Source organism: Hyalella azteca, unplaced genomic scaffold (assembly GCF_000764305.2).
Source record: "Hyalella azteca isolate HAZT.00-mixed unplaced genomic scaffold, Hazt_2.0.2 contig9085, whole genome shotgun sequence".
In the NCBI taxonomy this organism is placed as follows: domain Eukaryota; kingdom Metazoa; phylum Arthropoda; class Malacostraca; order Amphipoda; family Hyalellidae; genus Hyalella; species Hyalella azteca.
Window position 1 is genome coordinate 62,463 of NW_025939164.1, and position 21,594 is coordinate 84,056.

Below are 21,594 nucleotides of genomic sequence, written 5' to 3' on the forward strand. Positions count from 1 at the left end.
AGCGTAAATTCCAGGACGCGACGTTGGACGCGACGTCAACATTGAGTTTGAAACGCCGGATCTAGAGAGGAGTATCCAAGAATTATCTACGTACTAGGCTCCCGGGCCAGATGGGGTTCCTGCAGTATTACTGAAAAAATGTGTCGGAGCACTAAAGGTCCCTCTGACTTTGCTCTGGAAAACATCATTTAGAAAAGGAAATGTTCCAAGTGACCTAAAAAACATCGCGCTCGATTGTGATTCCCATCGCTGGTCATGGTCATCGAGCATTGATAGTTTCTGTCCTTGAATTAATTAGCTTGACGGAATTTTTTTAGTCAAAGTGTATGAAACTAGAATATTCTTATCAAAAAATTGCCTTGATTTTCCACGAATGATTTTTCATGAACTCTAAAGAATTGAGTGGGATTCCAGTGAAAAATCATGAATTCAACTTTAACGATACATGTATCATTATCAGTATACTGAATAAAAGCCTATGTGAACTTTTCTTGCGTTTAGAAACAGTGATGCTATGCTTAAGCAGGCGTTTTTTGCATTATGAACGGAGAATGTTGTGGGGCGCCAGCCTGTTGACCGAGAATGTCGTTCTTGGCTAGGGCTACCAGGCTGCAGCAGCGAGGTACCTCAGTTCTACTCTCGCCATACAGTCAGATTTTGGACATCCTCTTCAACGTCCGTAAACTTTTTTTACGATAAATTTTCATTGATATGAAAGTAATGTCCAATTGTCAGAAAAATTCTATCATTCGCTGCCGGCTAATGGAAGATCTTAATAGCCTTAAAATATTAACCTCGCTTGATTGAAGTGACTGTTTATAGTCTTAAATAATACGAGCAACACATATAATACATGTATGATCAGAAGGCCTGCTGGCGGTTGGTGATGCAGCATACAATTGTATATGTCAGGCGTTGATGGAGCGTCACACGAGTAGTTAACGCGCACCGCTCGCTTCTTCTTTCTGGAGGTGACATGGTGACATGTCACTTCTTCATGGTGACATCTGAAGACCGTGCGCCCATTCACTTTCCCCATTCGTTACCAATCAGAAAGATTTGAAAGAAAATCGATGCAATCATATTTAATGGATGTATAGGTCTAAAGCAGGTATATTTTGTGTGTGTGGGTATTCATAGAATTGTCAGTTAATTACGTGAAAATCTGAATGTACATTTTTGAATTTGCAGATATGAATCCTCGGCAAAATTAAACTGTCGGTCCTGAGAACAAGAGCATACTTAACTTGCCTGCAGTCTTCCTCTCCTCTTATCATTGCAGTGTAGAGAACGCTCTGAGTCATGATCTCCATAACTAAATTGATATCAAAAATAAATTTTAAATTGAAAATATAATGAATCGCGCCCATATGCCGACGAAATTCAAACACGATTTGAGATAGTTGTTAAAGGCTAGTCAATGATCACCTGTTGATGATGGTTATCAAAGTATAAGCAATTATTGAAAGAATATTCCTGCACTTTATTAGGAACAAAGATGCCCAAAGGAAATACAAAAAATCTTTGGCTTGAATCAAACGTCATCAATAATATTGGTTGAGTTGGTTTGAATTTCTTTCCGCTCTTTAAGTGCAATCGCGTCCAGCGCATAGTTTGCATATGATAAGTCGAAACCATGGTTGAACCAGTAGATATATAGTTCAACCATGAGTCGAAAGACCTGAAGTGCATCACAGAAAGATATAAGATGAATGTAAAGAATGTTGTCTTATACAATAGCTTTTTTCGTACACTTCTGCGCAATACATATTGAACCAAAGGCAGGACTGAAAGCTTATCATGGAAGTATAGCACAGTATAGACAGTAGTCTACATAGCATCGAATGTAGAGCAATATTACGCCGGACACCCAGTATTGACCATCACGAGTAGGTCTCGGCCGGCACAAACTTTTCGAATCAATAATCATTCAAATCATACTAGAAATTAGTTGCTTTTAAATCTCATCATGTCTAATAAAGAACACGTGATAATCAACGGAATATAAAAGTGGTCGTTGCAGAGAACTTGGCCGCCCTCACGGGGGAGGCCGCCCACCAGGTACGTGTATTTAAAAATTTTTCTCTTCTTAATTATTTTTGTTGTTGTAATTAGTTGAGTTATGTCGATGTTGATCCACTCATTTTTTTCTTGTTTCAAATTTCACCTGTGTTCCATCGTACTCGGTTATCTTGCATTCAATTGTTACCTACGTGATTTTGAAATCAGTGAAGACATTTCTTTTTCAGCTTATTAATTCTGCTTATTTTTATTATTTTTTAATTAATTCAGCACGCATAACAGTTAAGCTGATGAGTTGTTTAGTGCCACTCGTGAGCTCGAGCACTGAGCTTCGGTTTTCCGATTGACGTCTCGTGTAGCTCTGGGCCTATAATTTCAAAAAACAAAAAAAGTTAAGAGATCGTAAGTTCATCAGCCAATCATTGACGGCCTTTCAAGCAAAATCCACCAATCATAGACAAGAAAATAGAGCGTAAGTACTTACGTTCACTATACTTTCAAAAAAAGTTATGAGATCGTAAGTTCATCAGCCAATCATTGACGGCCTTTCAAGCAAAATCCACCAATCATGGACAAGAAAATAGAGCGTGAGTACTTACGTTCACTTAGCGAGTTTTAAAAGAATGGCCCCAGAGATGGCAAAACCGCAGTGCCGACATGGATCTGATTAAACGCCATCATTAGCGTTGAAAATCCTCTCAATAAAATGAACTCAACTATTTTTACGTTACTGTTTTCATGAAAAGTGAAGGAAAATCGCCTTATTGAATTTTAAAACAAAGGTAGATTCTTATAAAATTCGTTTTTAAGCACGTAAAATTAGAGTTGATTCGTCATATAATATTCACCATTATTGTAAGGGTCTCGGCCACTCTAAACATCATGTTTGTAATTTATTAAGCGAAGCTGCAATTATACGGAACATTACATTCCTCGTCATTTCTTCTCTCCCAGTTCTAACTTCGAATGTTTCATCATGCATTGCATGAAATGGTCACGGCGCGAAGCTCGCTCATATTTCTCAGTCCACCGATGCAATATAAATTGCAAACGAACCAATTAAAACGCATTATCGTATACATTGGTTTAGGTAAACGAGGATTTGCTAATTAATGAGACGGGAAATTGATAAAAAAATTCAAAACGTATGCTAACATAGGACGTACCGCAGCAGATTGACAGTTGGAAAATTTTAAGGCAAGCAATATAATTATTCTAGATAACATCTACTAGGTAATCCCCTAGGTTAGGGAAAGATTAGCGATTTACTATGTAATTACGGCAATAGGCTTTTGCTATTCAGAAATCGATTCGTATATTCCATAAAATGGCTAACTACCGTAATCCGTATAAAACATTACAGAGCATGAAAAGTTTGTAATATAACTGCGAGCGAAACGAGTATCGTTTAATACTCTTTGCGACGGACAGAATTTAAATTAGTCTAGAATGAAAAATGGTTAGAAGACACTGCTTCTTAAAGTAGGTTTGTAAAATTAATTAGGTTGGAGGGTTCCAAGATATTTTGCTTTGAATCCCAATGTATACAGCTAAACTTTGAAATCATAACTTCAATTCGGAAAAAAGTAAAATCAACCTTTTATATAATATTATAACAATGACTGATTTTATATCACGATATAATAATAACTTGTATTAGTAATTTGAGACGCATAACATTGAAATAGAATGGAAATCAGTGACTAGTCACCAGTGTGGTGGTCACAATAAGTGGTTACCAGATATCTCCTTCTTCCCAGAGTGCATTTGAAGATTTTTGCGAGTTATAAGACTTTTTAGGTAGGATTCGAACATTAGAATGCGAGCTTTCGAATGGAACTTTTATTATGATTATTCGACGTTTCGAACAAGCAATATACATTATCAAGTAAATGAAGAATTGGTAATAAAAAATACGCTCTGGTCTTGAACAAAAAGTGCATCAAAGGACCACTTCTCCCCACCTATCTCAATATTTCACGTTGTTATACAATTCAATTCTGATGGGAATTAATTGCACACACAAATCCAGACAAGGACTCTCACAATTTCAGCAATCACGATCTCACTTTCGTTTCTTTTTATTTTTGAAGAAAAAATGACAAACATATTAATTAGAAGACAGAATTCATCCTTAGTCAAGACTAAAACACTAACCACCTTCCAATTGAGCAGTAGATTAAAATTGAAGCTTCCACGCATTCTATAAATGAAGATTACATGACGCCTCTTTAAATGGAAGAATATGAAGTGGTCACGATCTTACACAATCGTATTGTAATGAAAACTAAGCGATTCAAGAATTCCATTAGTACCAATCATCGTACGTAGTACAATGCAACTACTAAATAAGAGCCAATAAGAAGGCGCAAGTTAAGATAATGGGAACATTTGAAATCGATATGTAAACCAGACGTTCGTGAGCAAAAATGAGGCAAAACTTGCGCGTAAGAAAGCCCAAGCTATCTAAGCTTGATCTCATATAACCTACTGCACGATTGTATTTGAAAAATTATTCTGCACCAGTATTAATTCGTCAATACACATATCGACATGAAATAGCTAGTATTTAAACCAGTGATTGATTAGTAAATTAAAGTTATATGCAGGGAGACGATATACTGTAAAAATTCAGAACAAACTACCAGAACGAACGGGAAACTGGGTGCGGTAGAAAGTACCCATCAGAAAAAACTTAATATAGACACATAGAAAAATTGAAGATTCAAAATACGCAGTGAACTAATATCAATATTTAAGTTCAGATAATTAATAATTGCTAAAAAAATTATTGTCGCCGTTCAAATCAACAGAATTGATAATATTGCCTCTCAACTTCACGCCTACCCTTATTTTTATAAACACATTCTTATATAAGTTGAATAATCCATTCAGTTAATTGAACACTCAAATTCTAATTTTACTAAAAATAAATGAAGTTGTGACATAGAAGTGAAAAATATGAGTTACGCAGGCAGCAAGAATAAATTGTAGCAAAGTTGTGACATAGAAGTGAAAAATATGAGTTACGCAGGCAGCAAGAATAAATTGTATGCAGACAAACCAAGTCAAGTATTCTCACAGACAACCAAAGTCTTGTGTTACATGCAAGAAATATGACAAAAACTGGTCATAGTTTAAGATCCTGTGAGACTCAGGAAAGCTTTTCCACGCACGCTCTTTTTCAGCAACTTCATAACGCTTTCTATGGAAAACACGAAGGGCTCCAAACTTTCCAGAAGATTAATTTTATCAGGATTTTGGAGGATATCATCGGAGAATAGTTCATTATTGGACAGTACAATGTGGTCAGCGCTGGTCCCTTCCACAAACATGGCTTGAGCATCATGAAACCCATTCCCATTGGGAGTTGCAAAGCCAACTGAATGAGACATTTTTTCCCCTACATTCTTTCCCTTACTCTCATGTTTGTAATTAATTCTTTCACTATTCCCCTTATGTTTGTTGCAGATGTTAGTCTTTCCATCACGATATGACAGGGGCAGTTTAGCAGCAGGCAACCCTGCCATGCTGTGCACGACGACTTGCAATGCAAGGCAGTCCTCGATGGCATTATGTGTTGCTGTAGACATGCCCCGAGGGCAGTAGAGTTCTGATAGAACTTCAAGCTTGAAGTTGCTTTGCTTGGGGTTCATTTTTCGGGCCCACGGGAGTGAGTCTGAGAAGCCATAAACTCTGCAAGAATAAAAGGGAAGTTAAGTGAAAAGAAAGCAATCAAGTAATATGAACTGAAATAGTATATTATTATAGTGTGCTTAGTTAATAATACAGATCAGTCAAAAAATCTTTGTTAATTGCTTCAATCACGATGAATATTTAAAATTCTTACTGACAATGTTCAAGTGAAATGTCTTAAATTTATTTGAAAATAATAATGAATCCCAATTTACTATAAGGTCCTATATACGGTACTTGGATCAACAAACTTGAAAAATAGGAAAAATGATGAAGTGGAAATAATGAATAAGGAAGGAAAAATAATGAAGTGAAGCTGCAGCAAATAACTGCTACCTTTACTGAACAATTCAGCAATGATCAGGAAAATTGCAAAAATTGTGAATGGTTAACAGACATTTGTATCCATTGTGTTTTGGGAACAGAAGAAATAGATTTGATTTTCATTACCTATATCTAATGGAAGGATTCAGTACAATGAAGCAGATTTTAGATAGTAGTATAGCGATCATTATCTGAGGCACTAATGTAAGTATTCATTAAAGTCCTCACATGTGATCTCTCTGCATAATTCAGATAATCAAAATTTCATATCCTAAAATTACCCCAAATAAGATGATTCTTTGTATTATGATGATTATGAGAGTACAACCTTCAATTTGTACAAGCAATGCACACAGTTGTACTCACAAGTCTTGGAAGGCATGCAAAAGTTGGCAGTTCCAGAGAGCAAGCAGCAGCCGTGGGGCATCAAAGCTTTTGCTGTTGTGCCCCAAGAGCAGCACAGGCCTGCCCAGCACCCGCAGCCACAACACAAACGCTGCCAGGCACTCAGAGAGACTTGTTGATGGCACACGAGTCCCCTGCACACACATCCATCAGGTGAACTCCACAATTTGCTTTTGGATTGAAGAATTTATGATCAAAATTTTATTTAACATGCAAGATAATATCAGAAACAATACCAAGCTGCGATAATCCAGATAGTTAGATGCAGACAAATATGTTAAGGATTGCAAATGATGCAGACAAAATAAATCAAGATTTTGTCAAATCATTAAATGAGTCATTAGTATGATTCCCACCAACACTAAAATCTAAATTAGTGTTGAGGATTGCTGATTTAAAACTCAAGTGGTGCATAAAATTGTTGAAGCTCATGATGTGTTACCAAAAATAAACACAAACAAATTAATGATCCAAGCCTCATGCAAACTACTATCATCAGAAAATACAATGTCACAGGCATAGTATATAGGCAGTGGAAGCATTGCCTTCAACCCAAATCCAGTACCTAGTAGGTATACCACTGATGCTTGCATTCAAATGTACAAAATTAGATTCAAATTAAGACAAATATATTTTAGACATTTATTTAAGCAGGAAGGAACACTAATCTTGGCATAAGAAGCAAATAAGGAATGATCATGATCCTTTGCCCAATTTCAATTGATGTCATAATTTTGAAACTGATTATTTATATTACAGGTATCTACCTATCTAACAACAAAATAACGAATCCCTAAAACTTGCTGGAATAGGCACTTTATTCTTTGGTTGAGAGCCTTGAAACAAATAATGCCTACAATAAACATAAAAAAATATTCTACAGGGAAACATTTTCTACTTACATTCAAGAAGAGTGCTTCCTTTTGCTTAGTGAGGCCAGTAACTGAACTAGCCATAGGGTCAAAGTCCCCATCAGGCAGGGCATAGGCATTAAAGATAGACTCGGGATTTCCACCATCAAGATCCAAACTTGAGCAAACACAGGCAATCTGAACAATCTCATGTGAATAAGCTGTAAATAAAGAAAAAAATTAAAAACTATTCTTGAATTTCAATCAAACATTTCACCTTTGTAATGCAAATACAAGAAAATTAAATAAAATATTGAAAATAACAGTTAATTTTCACTTACAGAGCATGACTGGTACATACATAGGAAAATAAATGAAGAGAAAATATCAAAATCACAATCTCATTGCATCTATTGATCTATGTAAGACACTCACCAAGTCCTGTAGTTTCCAAATCAAAGTAAACAATCATAGGATTCTGGTCTAATAGAGCCCAGCTGTCCAATTCATTTGAATAATCTTGCTGAGTTTTTATGACTCTTTTCTTTGCTTTCTTTGCAATTCCATTTTTTGGACCATTAGAGCAAGTAGCCTCATTGGACATGGCTTTTATTTTCAATAGAGCACTACTCTTCTTTGGTGCTTTTGCAGACTTGGATTCAAGGAGTAGTGGCGGAATGGATTCTTTCATTTTTGTTCTCTCTGAATGTGCATTTGTAGAAACAACAGTGGAGGCATTTTCATCAACTGTCAAAGTATTTGATGATATTGACTGAGAGGAAGTGGAACATTTTCTAAAGGTTCTCTTGGATTTTACTTCTTTGGAGATAAAAGTATCAGAATTATTTGCAATATAATGAGTGGTTGAAGCATTGGAATAAGGCATTGAGGAATAAGCATTTTTTCCATCCGCAACTGAAGATGGGAAGAAACTTTGGCCAAGCACATTAGTAGAAGGCAGTGAAAGAAGCTCACATCTGCGATTTATATTAAAAGTAGACATTACACAGGAACTGATAGCAGGACATGAAGATTTCTTAACAGGAAGTGGAAGAAGATGTCAAGTCACTCGAGTGTCAATATTATTCTTGTCTCCCATGCCTGAGTCAGTTTTCACAATATGCTGCACATTCTTACTAGTCCACTGCGTGATAGCCATTGCAGTAGCATCTGTGTCTTTAATATCTCTGTGGGAAATTTTTGCAACATCTTGCCTCAATTTGGTTGCAGCAGATAAATTACTTTTTCTGTATCCTCCAGATGCATGCTTTGAAGATGAAAGTCCACTGATCATAATAGAAGTTTGGTTAAATTGGTTTACAGGATGAAATTCTGGTAAGGATTTTACTCCTCCTCTCTGAAGAAGCTGCTCTGGAGGTGCTACTGAAATTACATCAGCCAAACTGTTCGAATGTGTTGAAGAATGCAGTTTTAATTTTGTTAATGTGGGTGCCAAAGTTGTATCTACCTTGTCTAAATTTTCATCCTTTGTGCCACTGAGCTTAAAATTTTTCAGTTCTGTCACATTGTCAGATTTTTCTGTAGTTTTTTCATCAACGGTTTGGTTAATAATTGGCACACAGATGACACTTTTAAAAGATAGAGAGGATTGATTGGAATCAGAAGGTGGAACATGTTGACTGATATGGTCCAAACTAACATTGCAGTTTCTTCCATTAAATTTTAAAAGATAATTAGATATTCGACGTTTGTTTGACATTGTAATGGATTAATGAGCAAAAATCTGTAGAGGAAAATGAAGAAATAACAGGTAAATTTTGACTACCTAATTATTAGCTTTGACTAGAAGCAAGAAATATCTGCAATGCATACTGGTATCTCAACTAAAATCTCACAATTATTAGAGTACTGATTCACATACAACTTAGGTATGTAAGAAAATTAAAATGAGGAAGATTATTTGTTACACAGTTGTGAAGTAGAATTCTCAGTTCAAAGGTGAAGAAAATATTTTATTTACTTCAATAAATTTAGTTTGCAACAACCATCTTGATTGTCAGATAAATTTGCCAACACCGGAATGGAGAAGAGTAAGAATGGTTCTAATAGATTTTGACTATAGAATGAACATCTGAGTATGAGTATATACAAGTAACAAATGTAAATAGTATGATACCTATAAATATAGGTAGTTGTAGTAGTATAGGTAGTTAGTTGTATTAAATTAGCATCAAGAGGAAAAAAATGAGTAGTGACAGCAGACAGCTGGAACAGGAAGAGCCCAATTAAATGCATACTATGATGGACAGATGATCTCTTTTAGATGGACAGTAGAAAAAATATAACTCAGTACTCACTAGTCACTGCAGTGAGTGACAGAGAGCGCATTTTCTCGTCGACAAAAACATGAAGTCATGGATGGATGGACAGGCAGATGGAGATACAGACAGACATGGTGAACAGTCAAACACAATAGTGCATTTTTTTCATAAATGAGAAAATGCACTAAAAACCTCCAAGATCAAGTACCATCAATCTTGCTCAACTAAGGGCAGCTAGATACAGTCATGCTGAAACTAAACTAAAGATTCTTGGCACTGTTGCCATTGGCAAACTTACAAATATTTTGAATAAAGGAAAATTACCTACTCTCTAGTATGGAATATATCTACTTGGCGAGCCGCGACTGAATTTTTCGAGCCGTGGTTTTATGGATTTGCCAGCCGTGATTCCATTTCTACAAGCCGTGATTCTATTTCACCGAGCCATGAATTCCATATCTCGGCCATGAAAAGCCATTTACGAGGTGCACGAGATTTCATACCTACTGAAATTATATGATATTAGAGCTGCGATATTTCAGACAAAAATAGGACTTTTCCAGACTAGCCTACTCTGGATTCTGGACAGACCATGAGTCAGGATGAGTGAAAGCCATACAAGCAGAATCATTTAAAATTACTCTTATTTAAAGTATTTATACATGAACAGTTACCACAGAAAATGTTGATTAATTTTCCACAATTATATACCGGTAATTGAGAATCATGTGCGGCTGATGGGCATTGGGCTGACCTAGCAAACAGCAAGAAAAACACCTCAAAACAATCAAATCATACCCTTAAAAACAGAAGACATAGTACTACCTAGTAATGGCACTCGCCAGTGAGTCGCCACTCAATACATTTGTATTCCCAAATACAACATCATACATGAACTCCACGCCACCCACCATTTAACTCAAAGCCCAGACTAAGCAAATAAATCTGCAAATATTACCCAACTTTACGCACAATGAAGAATTTAAAAAATGAAATTTGTTGCTTGCCTTTAATTTGTACTCTTGTAGCTAATATGCTTGTACTCTTAGTAAAATTCAATTGTACTGCAAAATATTATTTTATTGTGGTATATACTAATACTACTAATAATACTATATCGGATTGAGCATTGAGGCAGACAACTTGACAAGGATCACAACATTTTTCAATGTACTTGATGCAAATCGGCCTGAGTTATAATGAAATCTTCAGTGTTGATTTATGAAGCTTACTTTTGTATTCGAGTAGGTATTAAGCGAATGAATGAACTGATGGCAAATGCTAACTCATTATATTCTTGATTGCATCATAGCCGAAAATTACCATGAAGCAAGCTTGGTATAATTATTATGGCAGATTAACAAAGTTTTGATTGAATTAATATCATCTCGTGACTAATTTCAGTGTCGTGTGAATTTTCGTCAGACAAAGCTATAACAGTTACAAAGTCTCAACAAAGGCTCAAAATCGTCTTGCCGCTAGACATGTTTGTGCTATTGAGTCAATAGACGAAATGACGAAAACAACTCTTAGAATAGAACAATCTACCGTGCTTCTAGTACTGAATCTACTCTGACAGTTAAACATCTAATATTGATAGGGTTTATTATAATGATAGAGATTATCTCAGCTGTCTGAAAACAGTTTTAGTTTTTAGTTACCGATTCGTTACATTCACAGTTAATACACAGTTAATAAAAGCAGTAGGCACACATACAAGACAGCAGGCACGCACACAAGAGAATGGACAAAAATTCGAACCTAACTTCAAATGCGGTGAACGTAAAATTACTTTATTTAACGATGTCTGGAAGTCATATTCGATCCGCGGCCTGGTGGTGCACCGTTAGTCCATTCGAAGCACGGCAGTGGTGGTCTCCGACAGGCGTCCCAAAGCAGCGTTGCCAGATGTTATATTTCTATACCAGATTTGGGTCGCCTGCCGAAGAGTCGAAGACCACCACTGCCCTGGATGTAATGGACCATCATGATTCCTGCCTACCGGAACGTAGCCTTCAACACTTCGAGCCGTCCGTATCTAGGCCGTGGGTCGAACCAGCCCTCGGTTCTAACCGTTGAGGCAGGAGGTTGTTTGTGCTGAGCTCCCGTGACAGTAGTCGGCTTCGGCCGGCTGCTACGTCATCTTTCTGGAACTATCCTCCTCAAACTTTGAAAATGCCGTACTGTCCCGCTCCGAGGCGTTGAGCCGGCGAATGGTACGACCAGCTATAAAGTGAATACTGAAAATGTTATTGTTCCTGTTTCTCTCCTTGTGCATGCCTTCTCATCTACTGCTTCTTCTTGCGCCAAATGCGGTGGCCCTTGCAGCGTATCTGTTGACAGAGAGTACACTGTGCCCAAAATTACTAGGGTTTGTCTCCAGTGTGCTGCTATAACAACAGTTTACACCCCGAACAAGGTCACTGGCATTGATGGTGAGGTTTCCAATTTCAATATGGATAACCTGAGCTGCGTCTTCTACGCGCTAATGAATAGCGATGGTTATGCTGGAAGTCATAGGTCATGCGCTGGATTTTCCTTGAAAGGCTTCAGTAAGAAAGCATTCTACAGTCATGCTTCATACTTGTACAATCAGATGCGCATTTTTTTCGGCATGAAGCAGCGTGAAGTTGTCGAAGCCGTGCGTCAATACTACGTGAATTCTGAAGGTAGAGATGACGACGGACTTCTTGACATTGAAGTGAGCTTCGATGGCACTTGGATGACTAGAGGTCATAAGTCGCACCTTGGTATCGGCCTGATTGTTGAGTGCAATACCGGTTTGGCGATTGATTTTGAAGTCATTTCAAACTATTGCCAACGCTGCAATGCTTACGAAAAGCGTCTGAGCGCTGATGAGTTTGCTGAATGGAAGCGACTCCGTCATGCGAGATGTATGAAAAATTTCGATGGCAAGGCTGGTGCTTTTGAAAAGGAAGCCGCGGTTAGGCTCTGGGGCAGGTCTACCCAACTAGGCCTAAGATATGTAACTTTCCTAAGCGACGGCAACTCCAACGCATACAAGGCTGTCTGTGAAATGAATGACGGTCACGGGCCTTATGATGTCAATGTTGAGAAAGAGGACTGCATAAATCATGTCGCCAAGAGGTTAGGCTCACGCCTCAGAGCTCTAAAGAATAAGTCCAAGGTTGTTACCACGACAAAGGCCGGCAAGCAAGTCATGAAGAGCATGTATGCTGGGGCAGGCAAGCTGACCGATGGAGTGATAGATTTATTGACAAGGCATTTCGGTCAGAACCTCCGGAAGCACAACTCGTCTGCTGATGTTGCCACCGTGAGAGAATCAATCCTTGCCACTTACTATCACTCAAGTAGCACTGATGCACGCCCCAGACACGCATCTTGCCCCCATGGAGCACAATCCTGGTGTTGGGTTCAACGAGCAGAAGCTGCTAATAAGACACCTGAGCCTCACTCCACCAAGTCACTCCACCTTGCTGGTATGTCCCAGGAGCTCCTGAAGGGTATTCTCCAGGTATATGTTGATTTGTGCAGTGACCAACTGTTGAAACGCTGTGTCAAGCAGCGAACTCAAAACTCCAACGAAAGCCTCCATTCCAAGATCTGGCCAAGGTGCTCAAAGGAGAAATTTGCTTCACTTGACCGCGTCTTATTCGTTGCTCGTGGCACGGTCTTGGACCACAACATTGGATACGAGAAAGGAAACCTTCTTGTAGCTCTTGGATTGCGAACGCCTGACCACCTAAACATGTTGAAGGTAAAGGCTGCTGAAGTGACGACTCCAAGCCGCAAACCAAGAAAGACGCGCGCGGCCACTCCCAGCACTGGGTACGGCGCAGGGAATTTCTAAATTCCTTTCTTCTTCATTCTTCTCTTTTCTTGATTATGGGGTAAGTTGTTCATATCGACCCCATTTTCTTCCAATAATTCTTCTCTTTTTTTCTCAATTTCCTTCTCTCCATTTTTTTTCTTATTCTTATAATTTTTTTCTTTTATTTATTATCATTCAGTGCCGACTGGACAACAACGAGTCGTTGGCCACGATGATACCCTCGATTTCATTTGAGTAATAGGCGAGGACGTATTTAATGCTAATTAAATACCGAGCCGGGGATCCAGAGCCAGGCACTGGATAAATTTCAATACATTTTGTTATTTAATATATTATATTTTTTCTTTCCTTTTTTCGAAGTACAATTTCTTCCCATAGTTTTCAAGCTACAGCAATGAAACTTATACCATTGGATGCGCAAGAAAAAGATCTAGAGAATGATGTATGCGTTTTTGTAATATAGATTTATTTAGAATGCAGTTTTTTTAATTTTCATAAAAATTTTCAGTTTTTCAGCTCTCCTGAAAAACAACATTTTTCTGACTTGCAAACCTATCTCCTCCTAGAGTTTTGAAGCTACGTCAATAAGACATATACCGTTCGATTTGCAAATGAAAGATCTACAAAATGATGTATTGGTTTTTCTAAGTTCGTTATAGTTCGGATTTTATGTTGCAAAAAGGGGGGGAAAGTGGAAGTAAAATCGAAAATTTCAAACAATTTCGGACAAAATGCTCCCACACTCACAAAAATGAGAAATTCAAAAAACCAATACATCATTTTGTATATGTGGTCTTTATGCATCGAATGATATGTGTCTCGATGTTGTAGCTTGAAAATCCTAGGAGGAGATAGGTTTTCTAAAGTACCCCTTTTTTTCGTTTTCTAAGAATTTCACGTTTTCTTTCAATTTTTTCGAAAAAATCACATGAACAAAAATGTCTTAGAATTCTGTTTTACATATGTGTACCAAATTTCAGATTGATCCCTCTGTAAATTACTGAGATCAATTTTTAGGGAGACGCTCCCCTTAAAGCTGACATTCTGACCTATCCAATGGTACCAGAACCATCTCTGTATGTTGATTCATGCGTTCATAACAGAACCCAAAAGGGTTATGGGTGGTGGAGTTCTTTCACATTCAAGATAGGAGGAAATTCCTGATAGCACACTTAAACAGCTAATCCAAACGTCCAAACATGATGTGCTTCAGTTATCCGCCTGCAGTCATACGGGATGGTTTGCATGCCGTCATTTACACCATCCTTGACAGAGATTGAGCTCCAGTATCTTCTAGTCTGGCATTCTAGCACCCTTGAATGTCTAGTTCGAGGTGTGCGCGACTTTGTCAGGCTCTACTGAAAAGTTGACATTTTGTCACTGGAAAACTATCTCCCACAGTTTTGAAGCTACAGCAATGAGAGATATACCATTTGATTAGCAAATAAAAGATTTACAAAATGACATAGGCATTTCTAGAATTTTGTTATAGTTTGGGTTTCTGAAAATTTTCTGAAAACTTTGCAAAAAATGCCCCCACACCAACAAAAATTAGAAATTAAAATAAGCCTATGTCGCTTTATAAAAAGACTTTACGCATTGAATGGAATGTGTCTAGATGTTGTAGCTTGAAAATTCCAGGGGGAGATAGATTTTCTAAAGTAGGTAACCGGTACTCCTTCTTTGGCCATTCTCTAAGAATTTCACATTTTCTTTCATTTTTTTCCAAAAATTTACACAAACAAAAAGTTTATTTTTCTATTTTACATAGGTGTACCAAGTTTCATAGTCTTCTGTCTGTAAATAGCTGAGATAAATTTTGATCCAGATTCTTGCATTAAAAAAAAAAAATTAAAATAATTGCGTCTTCTACAAATCTTATAATCCATATATGACACAATTTGACCTGTCCAATTGATCTGAACTTTTGCACAATTGCACAAAGTCAGAGACAATACATGAATCAATTGTCAGAATAAATAATTTTGAAGATTTACAAAATTTTTATATCTTAAAATTTTTTTGAAAAATGTATTTTTTTAATATTTGAAAATAAAATTTATGTGTAACATCCAAGACACCAGATTCTTCAGAAGTGTTGCCTTAAAAAAGTAATTTTTAAACGCATATTATGTTTAACTTCACTTCTTGTTGATAGTCAGTCTGTCGGATAAAAAACGTACAATTGATATTCAACATAGGTACTTCTACCTCTCCAATCGATCTGAAATTTTGCACACTTGCGTAAAGTTGGAGACAATGCACGATTTAATTGACAGAATAAATAATTTTAACAATTTAAGAAAAAAATGTTAATATTAAAAAATTGGAAAAATGATTTTGTCTGCTACAAATCTTATACGTAACCGATATTAAAACCCTTCTACCTGTAAAATCAATCTGAAATTTTGCACACTTGCATAAAGTTTGAGACAATAGATGAACCAATTGACAGAATAAATAATTTTGAAAATTAATTTTTTTTATTACAAAAAATTACAATTATATTATTTTAATTTGTCAAACAAAATTAGAAAATTTATTGTACAAGTGTAACACAGGAGACACTGGATTATTTAGAAGTATTGTCTTAAAAAAATAATTTCGAATGCATTTTATTCAATTTTGTCATCTACGTTAAAATGGGGTAACTTAGACCACTTTTTTTATAAATGATGCCATTTTTTTTACTAGCTAAATTAAACTTGAATTGAAACATGCAAAATACAGGTCTATACCTGTCTCTTATACACATCTAGATGTGTATAAGAGACAGATATAAGACTCTGTAGAGTCTGAAACATAAAGAAAAAACATAAATAGGCTGTCAAACATAAAATATGTTATATATGGTAATTTTATATCAACTTCCAAGCCGGTCTATGTTACCCCGTCAGGGCTGATATTAGGTGGTCTAAGTTACCCCATTTGGGGGCGGTGCCCCCCATTTGCAAACTATGACACTTTCCAAAATTTGTCATTTGCATATGTAACCAAAGAGTTCTACTACAATGCATCAAAACCTGGAGTTATTTAACCAACAAATAAAAAAATTGAAGGGGGTACTCTAACAGGCTTTAAATAATAGCTTTTTTTTTGTGGGTCACATTTTTAATTTTTTAACCTATTAGATATGCAAACTTTTAAAATCTTTCTATTGTGTTATGTAGCCTCAGTATTAGGTCTTTAATGCCCATTGACAAAATTTTTCTATGTCAAATAGTTTTTGAGTTTTGGGGGTTTTTGTTAAAAAAACGAAAAGTGGTCAAGTTACCCCCCCAGTCTAAGTTACCCCATTTTATGGTACCGTACTCCAGATCCAAAGCAATATCTTATGTATGATAATTCTGGTATACATGATACTATACTGGTCTACTTATAGGACTCATGAATGAACTTGAGGACTTGAGGTATAGTAAAAAATTCTCTGCTATTAAAGCCATTTTCCATTATATATGCCTGAAATTCTTATATCAAATGTAAATTGTATATTTGCATTCAAGTATAAAATTGAGTGTAAATCACAAAGTAAATTAAAGTAAAATACAGTTAATTAAAGAATTAAAGTAAATTAAGAATAAAGAAGAATGAATGGATTGGACTTGTGTTTAAACATAATATTTTAAATTAGAAGACCTTCAAGTAAGTAAACTTTAGCCCTCTCCTTCTGGCTTCTGCTTCATTGAATATGATTATGACCATTGACCACACTGATCTCCCACAGGGCTGGAAAAGTTTTTTTTTTGGAAACATCACAGCTCTAATATCATATAATTTCAGTAAGTATGAAATCTCACAGCCCTAATGTCATAAACTTTTGTTTGATTGAAAAAATTGTGGTTTGCACTGTGGCAAACATGTCATTTCATAAAAATTTCAGCCTCCGCAATCCACAGTATATATACTTCAATGCTCTGGCAGTGAGTCCCACCTCCTGCCAAAATAACATGCAGAACGTAATAACAAGTAAACTCAAAACATTTCCTCTATGAAGATTGCGTGGTTACAGTTATAACAGAATGGTCATACTGCACTTGTACAATGTACAGTTGACCGCAAAAATGCAACTAGGTTGGTCAACATCTTGGGTTAACTTGTTGCTGATGTTATTACGTTCTGCATGTTATTTTGGCTGGAGGTGGGAGCATTGATGTATATATAATAGCAATGCAGTAGGGTAAATGCGGTATATTCCGACATCGTGGGTAATTCCGTCACCTCTCCAGCTTTTCCTTTATATTAAGCTTTGTTTTAGTTCCATGCGTTTGTTGATGGTTCAAATGGTGACGTCATACATTTACGCGTCAAAATACTGCCAAAACACTAGGTCTTGGCCATCTAGTGGGAAAATATTGAGATCCAAAGAGAGACAATGCATGCCACCTGGTGAGATCATCGAAAAATGTGTCAAATTTGACAGTTGACCTTGCTCTACCAAATAAAAATTTTTGCGGAAGAGCATAGACTTAATTCTTGTTCAGAAAACCACCACTGTTGCCACTGAGATTTCCAGACAAGCTTCACTGCATCCTGATCCATTCAATGTACCGGAAATCTTACTGTGTACGCTTGCGGTCTTTCAGATTTGCGGTAATTGCAATAATCTCAAAGTAATTTCTAGAATGCAATAATTTCAATCCAAATGTGTTGGCAAGACCTACTGAAGGCGGAAATTTTGCTGCTGATGCGATGCCAAAGATCTTTCAATAATCACTCACTCTCTGCACCCTTGGCTAGTCAAAGGTAAGAATTCCATGTAAAAATCACTCCATTTTTGTTATTATTATTCTACAAAGCATTTATTGTGACGTCTGGTCATAGTGGCAAACTAGGGACTTTTAGAATCAGTTCATTTTTAATTTTCTCATTTACTCAAGATTTAAACCAATATTTTATGTATGAACTATGATGATGCTGGTATCCATGAATGGACCATGGACACTCTACTTTGCCACTTTGCGTCTGGTTCAAACAAACTTTGATGGCACGCCATACATAAGATTAATAGCACGAGAAAAATAAATACGTAGATTCATGAGATGGAAAAGAATAAAATGACTAAGCACAAGATTCATAGGATCTATGAAGTAGTTCTGTCTTTAGGCATCAACACAACACTTGCATTAAAGGAGCCAAAGTTACAGGAGCTGGCAGACACCAGACTGTTCCATCTTTAGGCATAGACAAAACACCTGCAACAAAAGAGCCAAAGTTACAGAAGCTGGCAGACGCCAGACTGTTCCATGTTCTGACAGCAGGGACCGGGAGCACTCTGTTGGTGACAGTAGACTTGATGGTAGATGGACGTGTTGCTGCTATGACAATGTCTGCTGTTGATGACAAGTGTAATTGTCTTGTAGTCTTATTTTTAAGGGCTAGAATGCTGGCTTAATGCTTTAGCAAACTTCACTAGTTCGCCTTGTTGACTTTTGTCGTGGTCATCAACCTCCAAGCTGCTCAAGCTTGAAAAGCAGGTGCAAGGGAGATTGAAATCTCCACTAATTATTAGGCTGGGGACTGGATCACCCAGTCCAGCCACCCTGGTCTCTATTTCCTTTAGGGTTGTGTTGAAATATTCCAATGGGCATGCAGGTGGCCTCTGGACTACGGCTACGCAGTGGAAGCTTTTTATGTGGAGTAGCACGTGTTCAACATAGCCATCAGTTTCCAGATTCCGATCTCAATTCCATCGTGCTTCTTGCAAGAGAGTTCCTAAGTTAAACAATTAGTAATTCCTTCTTTTTCCCTTCCATTTGGTCTGCAAGATAATGTTGGAATCCTTCCATTGCAAATTCTGCATCAAGTTTGTCTTTTTAACACGTTTTTCTTAACTTAGCTTTGCGTTTGTTTGTTTGTTTGTTGTTAACATTGACAACAAAAATTAGCCCACTTCTGATTGCTCTAGAGATCTGAAATTCGGCATGNAGCTTCATAATCTGATCCAATTATAATATCAATATCTCTCCGTTTTACGTAATTGGTTATCATGTCACTGACGTGGATTCCGTGTTTCTCAAGCCTTTCTGCTAACAAGCCTGCTGGCACACGAGGAATGCCTCCTCCCAACTTATTCTTTTCCCGTAGTATTATTTACATCTTTCCCTTTCCGTCCATTCCCGTGATGGTCACATTATGACGGAAGGTTTTTCTAAATGGAGTAACGCTGCCATCCGCAAGCACGTCCCTGGATACATCTTCTCCCACGGGCTGACTCCTTAATTGTTTCACCAAGGATGAGGTTATGGAACTCCTTTGACTTCCCTCATCGAATAATAGTCTCACTGTTTGTGGTTGGCTTGATTCTGTGCTTTGTACCTTTACCAGCAGCGTCTTCATCAAAACTTCGTTGGTACACTGGGTGCTATCTGTCTCTTATACACATCTCCTCCAGCATAGGCGTGGATTATATTATTATTTATATGAATTGCCTTCAGAGCAGCGCAATTAGAGCTTTCCCGCCATTTTTGGAACCGCAAGTTTTCATGTCAACCGGAACTCGAACACCATTGCAGAGAGTATTTTATGCAGCTAATGAATTTTGCAAACTTTGCTGGAAGGGAGATTATTGAATTTTAGAAAAAAGGCGGGATAATTCAATGAAGGCTGGTGGCAGAGCTGCAATCTTGATACTCTATTGTGATTCGTGCTATGATAAACTACGTAACAATTTTCATATGATAGTTATAATTTTTGCACATTCAAAGTATACATGACATAACATAACGCACCCAGATTTGGAAACCATTATTGCTCAAATGAAGCAAAAATAAACGACAGAGTGGACAGACCATTGACTTATCTTACAAATATATATATTCATATTATGTATCACATAGCATAATTACGCTCTGTAATTATGCCATATTGACCTAATTTTTATAGTCCATTTACGCGCATTGTTATTAGGTATTGATTGTGTCGATTTTGCCGGCTGGGAGAATGTCGGTAATGTAGTTCCAACATTGGCATGCAGGATCGTACTGTTGACATACAGGTTCATACCTACTTGCCGCAACCAGTCCAGTTATTCATTAGAAGGCACCGATGGCACATCTAAAGCCATGTTGCCTTCTTTAGTTTTGTAATTCATGTCCGATTGAATTGTGATCTGTGAATGAATATTCATTACTTTGCTGACTCTTAGAACCTGAGTCCTGAGTTGACGCGTTAGCAATCTAGTTAACTTGTATCCAACCACAACACAGTGCGGATACACGTTTGTGTTTACTGTGTACGGTCAGTGTGATTACGTAATTTGCATTGCCGCGCGTCCATATTTAAACTATTTTAGCTTTCTAAAAGTACAGCGCTGTCGGCGCGACAGCGCATTTTTTTTACCGGCATAGTACGGCGCACCGCGCAGGTCGTTAAAATGACAATATAAATTCCCGCGCACCTGGCACATCTTCCTGACCATGGAAATCGGTAAATCCTAATGTAACCTAACCTAACCTGCACTGCCTGTTGTGCTCCAGCCAGTTGGGCTTCAGTGCTGTGAAGCAGTGGCTGTTTAGTGCAAACTGCAAAGCAGATTTACTGTTAGCCAGAATTACCCACAGGCCACAGCTCATTGGTCTGAGGCTATGTGTAGATTAACAGTAGATATTGCATGCTGATGGTTGGAGTTAGGTTAGGCCCAGGGCCTGTTTACGACTACGAGTCAATTTTGTTACCCACGGCTGCGCTCCAGTTCTATCCACGGTCCACTTCCAAACTTCACAGGTGAGATATAGTGAGACCGTGGGCCACGGGACGTGCAGCGTGGGCCAGGAGCCAGGGCAGGGCCCCAGGCCCAAGGGGCACGTGGATGAATCACAGCGTAATCTCGTGCCTAGCAGCCTACTTAACCTTGGCAAACAATCATTTAGGCTACTCTGCCCTGTAGCAGCCTTGCGCACGGAGAGTATGAAAGAAATGCAGATAATAGGCAATGCTGTCTCTGTCTATCGCATGCATCCCAAATTCCCAATTAAACTATGGAGGAAGCACGTGGTTACTTACTTGGTTACTTGGTTAAGATGAGGCGCGTCACCGACTGAAGTATTGGCGCCCCCATTCAGCATCTTCGTGGATTACTAAATTTTGTCAAGCATGTTGGTGTCTTGGAGGTACTTGATAATTATATCAGCAGGAAATTCAGGGGCTATGAGCGAGGACAGGCTGAAGGAGACTCCAAGGCGGATGCAAGCAGCTTTCAGTT

At 37.6% G+C, this 21,594-nt stretch overlaps 1 protein-coding gene across 1 annotated transcript; it reads right to left on the bottom strand.

Annotated features, from left to right (window-relative positions):
- Positions 1–3,845: 3,845 nt before the first annotated feature.
- LOC108667105 lies at positions 3,846–9,273 on the bottom strand. The gene is made up of 4 exons (XM_018154088.2): positions 7,734–9,273; positions 7,350–7,519; positions 6,409–6,581; positions 3,846–5,718 (listed from the first exon to the last, which is right to left on the bottom strand). Exons 1-4 carry the CDS (start codon positions 8,299–8,301, stop codon positions 5,160–5,162), a joined length of 1,470 nt encoding a protein of 489 aa, XP_018009577.1. The 5' UTR covers positions 8,302–9,273; the 3' UTR covers positions 3,846–5,159.
- Between the last annotated feature and the right edge of the window lie 12,321 nt (positions 9,274–21,594).

Coding starts and splice junctions, on each gene's coding strand:
- LOC108667105 (XM_018154088.2), bottom strand. CDS start 8,301: ATGTCTACTTTTAATATAAATCGCAGATGTGAGCTTCTTTCACTGCCT. Junction 6,582..7,349: donor AGGAAGCACTCTTCTTGAAT/GTAAGTAGAAAA, acceptor ATGTGTGTGCAG/GGGACTCGTGTGCCATCAAC. Junction 5,719..6,408: donor TTGCATGCCTTCCAAGACTT/GTGAGTACAACT, acceptor TTATTCTTGCAG/AGTTTATGGCTTCTCAGACT.